We start from the raw sequence: 7577 nt of genomic DNA, 5'->3' as shown, positions 1-7577 counted from the left end.
AAGCCAATACTCTTTTTATACTTCCTAGACAACTATGAATTATTTTAGAGCCAAATGAGCTGAAGTATGATATTTCTACTGCTTGTGATGTATGTAACAATTGGCTCGCCATACTTTAACTACAACTTTAAACCTGAGTTTAAGTTAAACCCGACTTCAGAATACGGGTCAATATGTTTCTGATGTATGTATCTTGATAAAAATTTTAATTTGTGATTTCTCGATTAGACCAAGCAAAGAAACTAAAAAATCTAAAAGATGATTTGTAAAACAAAAGAATCGACCCGGGGAAAAAAATAATTAACGTCACTATGCTTCTCAGTCGACGATTTGTTGGTAAAGTTCATCATTACATTTGTGGGTACAACACCCCCCCCCCCCACCTTACCAAGCCTTGTCACTTGCCCCCCCCCCTGCCGATATATACCAAGTACGCGACTGGGAGGTGGGGTGATAAATTACATGTGTTACCTTCAATCATCTAAAAATTAACCATAATTGTGCACAAAATCCTTCAATTTTACTTTAGAGAATACAAAAAACGCCCCAATGACAAGATAGATCGCTTTGCTAAGTCGCGTCATACCCCCATAGGAAAATATTCTTCTTGCGAACATGGCCATCCCGCAACAATGAACACCCACGCATGTCTGACCGTCAGTAGATCGTGCATTTGCAATCCAGGAAAGAGAAAGGATGAGGTGAAAGAACAATATTTTTATTGAGTAAGAGAGCTAAAGACACTTAATCGAATTATATCTAAATTTCGTTTGAAAGCTTACGAGTGTACCAGGACATCAGGTTCAATAGAAAAAAAGGAAAAGGAATAAATATTTGTACAGAAAAACTAGAAATTCTATCAAGATTAGTTGGATGAAAATGTCACTATAATATTTTCTCTCGAAAACAATAAATTTCTTAGCCATGCCAAATCGCAACAAACAGTTTATAGGACGAAGGGGGCAATGCCATATCTAAACTGACTAATTTACTTTTACGAGATTGCTATCAAACCACTATTTTTCTGTTTTACTTACCTCAAATCCTTCATGAGTGATATATTTCGTAATATCTAAATCCTCATCCTTAGCAGCAGCTTTTGTGAGGTTCGAACAGCATGATATCCTCTGTATTCCATAGCCTCTCGGCTGATCGGGTATTTGGTGACATCAAGATGACCACCTCTTTCATTCACCTCAGCTCCTTGACTGATCAGATATTTGACGACATCACGATGACCTTTCTGAGCAGCAGCGTTTAATGCAGTCCGACCATAGTTGTTTCCTGTATTCACCTCAGCTCCTTGACTGATCAGATATTTGACGACATCAAGATGACCATACCGAGCAGCAGCGTTTAATGCAGTCCGACCATAGTTGTTTCCTGTATTCACCTCAGCTCCTTGACTGATCAGATATTTGACGACATCAAGATGACCTTTCTGAGCAGCAGCGTTTAATGCAGTCAAACCATAAATAGATGCTTTATTCACCTCAGCTCCTTGACTGATCAGATATTTGACGACATCAAGATGACCAAACCGAGCAGCAGCGTTTAATGCAGTCGGACCATAGTTGTTTCCTGCATTCACCTCAGCTCCTTGACTGATCAGATATTTGACGACATCAAGATGACCAAACCGAGCAGCAGCGTTTAATGCAGTCGGACCATAGTTGTTTCCTGCATTCACCTCAGCTCCTTGACTGATCAGATATTTGACGACATCAAGATGACCCATCCGAGCAGCAAAGGATAATGCAGTATCACCAAACGTAGTTTCTGTATTCACCTCAGCTCCTTGACTGATCAGATATTTGACGACATCAAGGCGACCATTCTCAGCAGCATCTTTTAATGCAGTCCAACCATAAATAGTTGCTTTATTAACCTCAGCTCCTTGACTGATCAGATATTTGACGACATTAAGGTGACCATTCTGAGCAGCAGTGACGAATGCATTCTTACCACACTTAGCTTCTGTATACACCTCAGCTCCTTGACTGATCAGATATTTGACGACATCAAGGTGACCCTCCTGAGCTGCAGTGTTTAATGCAGTCCAACCATTGTCATTTCCTTTATTCACCTCAGCTCCTTCACTGATCAGATATTTGACGACATCAAGCTGGCAATTTTGAGCAGCAATTTTTAATGCAGTCTTACCATATTCATCTCCTTTATTCACCTCAGCTCCTTGACTGATCAGATATTTGAGACGACATTAAGGTGACCATTCTGAGCAGCAGTGAGGAATGCATTCTTACCACACTTAGCTTCTGTATACACCTCAGCTCCTTGACTGATCAGATATTTGACGACATCAAGGTGACCCTCCTGAGCTGCAGTGTTTAATGCAGTCCAACCATTGTTATTTCCTTTATTCACCTCAGCTCCTTCACTGATCAGATATTTGACGACATCAAGGTGACCACACTGAGCAGCGTAGTGTAATGCATTCTCACCAAAGTTATCTAATTTATTCACGTCAGCTCCTTGACTGATCAGATATTTGACGACATCAAGATGACCATTCTGAGCAGCAGTGAGGAATGCATTCTTACCACACTTATCTTCTGTATACACCTCAGCTCCTTCACTGATCAGATATTTGACGACATCAAGGTGACCACACTGAGCAGCGTAGTGTAATGCATTCTTACCAAAGTTATCTAATTTATTCACGTCAGCTCCTTGACTGATCAGATATTTGACGACATCAAGATGACCATTCTCAGCAGCAACTTTTAATGCAGTCCAACCATAAATAGTTGCTTTATTCACCTCAGCTCCTTGACTGATCAGATATTTGACGACATCAAGGTGGCAATTTTGAGCAGCAATTTTTAATGCAGTCTTACCATATTCATCTCGTTTATTCACCTCAGCTCCTTGACTGATCAGATATTTGACGACATTAAGGTGACCATTCTGAGCAGCAGTGAGGAATGCATTCTTACCACACTTAGCTTCTGTATACACCTCAGCTCCTTGACTGATCAGATATTTGACGACATCAAGGTGACCCTCCTGAGCTGCAGTGTTTAATGCAGTCCAACCATTGTTATTTCCTTTATTCACCTCAGCTCCTTCACTGATCAGATATTTGACGACATCAAGGTGACCACACTGAGCAGCGTAGTGTAATGCATTCTTACCAAAGTTATCTAATTTATTCACGTCAGCTCCTTGACTGATCAGATATTTGACGACATCAAGATGACCATTCTCAGCAGCAGCGTTTAATGCAGTCCAAACATACTTTATTTCTGTATTCACCTCAGCTCCTTGACTGATTAGACATTTGGCGACATCAAGATGACCATTCTCAGCAGCGTAGTTTAATGCGTTCTTACCAAAGTTATCTAATTTATTCACGTCAGCTCCTTGACTGATCAGATATTTGGCGACATCAAGATGACCATTTTTAGCAGCGTAGTGAAATGCATTCTTGCCATATATATCTAATTTATTCACGTCAGCTCCTTGACTAATCAGATATTCGAGGACAACAAGATGACCATTCTGAGCAGCAAAGTGAATATTATATTTTGTCTTATCCACGTCAGCTCCGTGACTGATCAGATATTTTATAGCATCAAGATTACCAAACTGAACAGCAAAGTCTAAAGCAGTCTTTCCTTTAACATACTTTCTCACTTCAGCCCCTTGATCGATAAGAAACATAAGTACATCGATCTGCTTGCTTTTTACTGCAATCACTAACGGTGTCCAGCCTTCAGCATCACTCTGATTTACGTCCGCCCCTTGACTGACTAGGCTTCGTACTTCATTAAGGTGACCATTCCTTACAGCCTTTAGTAATGGAGAGTAGTCCTCTGTATCTTCTTCATCCATACTTGCTCTAAGATTATCAATAGTGTTGGCAGAGTGAGGAACTCTTCTTGAAACAGCTAAATCACGCGGTCTGATCACAAGGAATTCTTTCCAAATTTCGGACCAAGGTGTATATTTTCGAATACTTTTTGTACTAAATGGGTCAACATGCTTTGTTTTCTTTCCACTCGGTTTAGAGATATTAGAGATGTCTTATATTTCCATGATACACTATCAATCAATAAATACCCTTCATTCTAAATGCATACTTCTGAAATCTCCGGAAAGCTCAAAATGTATTCGAGGATCGTGAAACTTTGTGTGATGTACTTTCCTGTTTCTCTTGTGCAGCAATGTGTGAACCAGTGTCGTTTCGTGGGCCTGCGTGGTTGTAGAGATAATTCACGTGAAACGTTTTTCCCAAACAGATTGAATATCAACAGTCTACTCGACAATGTGGAGCGCTCTGTCTTCCGATTAAAATCATGTTTAATACAATATGTACACTTTAGCTTTGTTTTAGACAATTATCTACTCCTTCCCAAGAAATCTCAAGGATATCATTCCCAAACATCTAAATGTATTTCCCTGCAGTTAGAATGGCAGAGAGCGACGTTAGGTCTACGTAGTCCAGCAACGATGTTCTATAGATTGTGAATGCAACTTGACGCACAGTACAACAGGTGAATTAAGAATAGTCATGATAGTGGCTTTCAATGAATGGAATGACGTTTAGCGTAGTCAGCAGTGGATCGAGTATACTTATTAAAGGGTGCGCTTTCTAAAAAAAAAAAAAAAAAAAGCCGGCACAAAAATTAAAGCGTTTGTCATTTTTGTTATCCAGAGTAAATGACACACAAAAAGAAGACATAACTCATAACTCAATGTTTATTCATTTACGGGGTGCTCCTTCCGCTTACCCCGCTCCCGTCCCCTGGATATCGGCGCCGCGCGTCGGGGTGAGGGATAGCACCTGATATGTCATCAAGGCATAATCGCAGAGGGGGGGGGGGGTGAACATACCTATCAGAATAACTGAATCGTCATCTTTAAAATTATTTAAATATGATAGAAAAACATCTCAGGCCGATTGACAATTCAGGTTTACGTTCGCACTTGCTACTTGGTTAAATCTATGCATTCGAATGTTTGAATACGGTTGAAATAATCGCTCTTTAGCTTTTATTGCATTATTCGCATATCTTATGTTATTTTGAATGTTTTCATCTGTAAATATTATATGTTATTGCATTCTTGTGTATAATAATAAATAATGTGACGGAACCGCTCGGCGGCGGCGTGGGTTCGGTCCGCCGGCAGCTCGCTCTTGTCAGGATGCCTGCCGCCGGCGGGTGTGTCGCCCCGTCGATTTCCAAACTCTTAGTCGTGGATCCGTTTGGCAGAGATATACTGCCGCAGTTGACACTTGCACACGCCTCGATCCTGTCAGTACCACCACCAGGCAACCTCCAGACGGCTACACTCTTTGTTGTCAACTCCAACAGCTCACCCGACCATATGCATCTGATTCCTGTAGTTAAGCTTCTACGACCATATGCATCTGATTCCTGCTCACGACCAGCTACTACGTCTGTTCAGTACAGCAACCACGTCTGCTCCGTACTGCAACCACGTCTGAATTCCGTACTGCAACCACGTCTGTTCAGTACGCGACCACGTCTGATACCGTACTGCAACAACGTCTGTTCAGCACTGCAACCACGTCTGTTCAGTACCACGACCACGTCTGAGTCCGTACTGCAACCACTGACATCTGTTCAGTACTGCAACCACGTCTGTTCAGTACCACGACCACGTCTGAGTCCGTACTGCAACCACTGACATCTGTTCAGTACTGCAACCACGTCTGTTCAGTACCGCAACCTCGTCTGTTACCGTACTGCAACCAGGGACCTCTGTTCAGTACCGGAAACGACGTCTGGTTCTTCGACCATATGTATGGGTCCTTCTGCAGTCAGGTTCCCACGACCACACCAATTGGCTCTGCTCTACTTGTAGTTTTTCCCGTTGTCTGCTCCGGACCTCCGACCGTCTGCTTCCAGACCAGCAACCATCCGCTTCAGACCAACCCGTCTGCTCCAGACTCCGAACCGTCCGCCTCCAGACCAACCAGACTACCAAACCCTGGTATAGTCTCTTGCTGGCGTGCAAAAGACCCAACATACAAGGAAATCTAACCACAGTCGTCGCCTAGGATTCTAGGTTTCCCCGTGGAAAGACATGCGAACGATCATATAAATCATTTCGATCGCATCCACCACCAACATTATTATTGGATAGCGAATCCAAATCGATCTGCATACTTTACGTGCAATGCACCCCGTGGGAGCCGTATTTCAACAGATCATCGGCAAAGCCTCACGAGTACACCAACTTACTGTACTTATGCATTAATTATACAATATCTGTTATAGTTAACCTCTATTACAATCTTAAAACAGCTATAACTTTGGTCTCCAAAACCGGATATGCATGAATGACATATCAAATTAAAGCTTTCATTTAGATCAAGCTAGTGATAACCATAATAATCAGTTAAGCATCTCCAGGAAATTGTTATTCCACAAAAACGGTTCAAAACATGCATAATTTTCAATGTCTCTCTACGTCATTATTACTGTATAAACATGCATGTAATATCGCCAGCTACGACAAAATCATTATAAATCAACCAAAGATAATTTCCTAACACGAAATAAAACCCATTTCGTGACAATAATAATAATAAAACGGTTTATTTACCCAGGGTAGCCACTTCAGTTCCGAAAACTGTGCTTCCAGCGGGCCCTGCTATTATTATGTGGGCCCCCGATGGGAGATCAACTCTTGTTGAATGGGTCACCCCTTATTGAATAAACAATTAATAATTACGGGAGTTATATAGTGACACGTACGGCAAAAAGCTACTTTTTTGGTTAAAATAACAATCGGTTCGTTAAAGGGTAATTTACTGGAATATCCCGATGAATCACGCCTTTGGTGCGGTACAATGATGATGATTTGTGTTTGGGTATTTTTTTACGATATTGCACCGTGTTATTAGTATATTTGTTTTTTTCCCTGCATATTTCCATTTATTTAAACGTGTTTGATAGCATAAGCCTATTAAAGTGCGATGGTGTCCGCTAAATTTTTGTAAAAGGGGCAAATACAGTGAAGAAAAGGGATTGAAAAGGCATGTAAACCTCCTTTCATATGATATTATTGGAAGAAAATTTACGGAGTCTTTGAAAAGCTGCCCTCAATGAACAAGGGGTAAGATGAATGAAAAAGATGTTTTTTTAATCTAAAAAAAGAGGATAGAAACATAATTTTAAATTGCATTGCTAGGACCCTTTCAGGTTTCGGATGGCGTCCATGTTCATGGGTGTCGATTGGGCGGAAGGGGCATGTATCCCGAATAATTCATGTGAGATGGAATGTATTAATCATCCCCACCGTCGAAGTATATTAAAATATTGACAAGTATGATCATGATAATAAGGAAGGATATGATCGTGATCATGGTGGTAATATTGATTGTCTTATAACGACAATCACCTTTTTTTTCTCGGAAAAAAGATGCAGGTGGATCTTAGAGGCAAAGCAGTAGCCCCCCCCCCCCCGGTACGGATTATAAGTAGGGTTAATTTAGACACCATACAGACGACCTCTATTTTTTTCTTTACTTTTCCTTTTTTTTACAAAAAATACCCTGAAAATTAATTATATTTATAGATTCC

General features: G+C 40.9%; 1 protein-coding gene across 1 annotated transcript; it reads right to left on the bottom strand.

Annotated features, from left to right (window-relative positions):
* Window positions 1-1072: 1072 nt before the first annotated feature.
* Window positions 1073-3855, bottom strand: LOC121406207 (ankyrin repeat domain-containing protein 50-like). The gene is made up of 4 exons (XM_041597230.1): window positions 3606-3855; window positions 2859-3032; window positions 1773-2040; window positions 1073-1307 (listed from the first exon to the last, which is right to left on the bottom strand). The coding sequence occupies exons 1-4, from the start codon at window positions 3853-3855 to the stop codon at window positions 1073-1075; spliced, it is 927 nt and encodes a 308-aa protein (XP_041453164.1).
* Window positions 3856-7577: the final 3722 nt, after the last annotated feature.

Source organism: Lytechinus variegatus, chromosome 19 (genome assembly GCF_018143015.1).
Source record: "Lytechinus variegatus isolate NC3 chromosome 19, Lvar_3.0, whole genome shotgun sequence".
Lineage (NCBI taxonomy): Eukaryota > Metazoa > Echinodermata > Echinoidea > Temnopleuroida > Toxopneustidae > Lytechinus > Lytechinus variegatus.
This window is presented reverse-complemented; position numbering and strand designations above follow the sequence as displayed.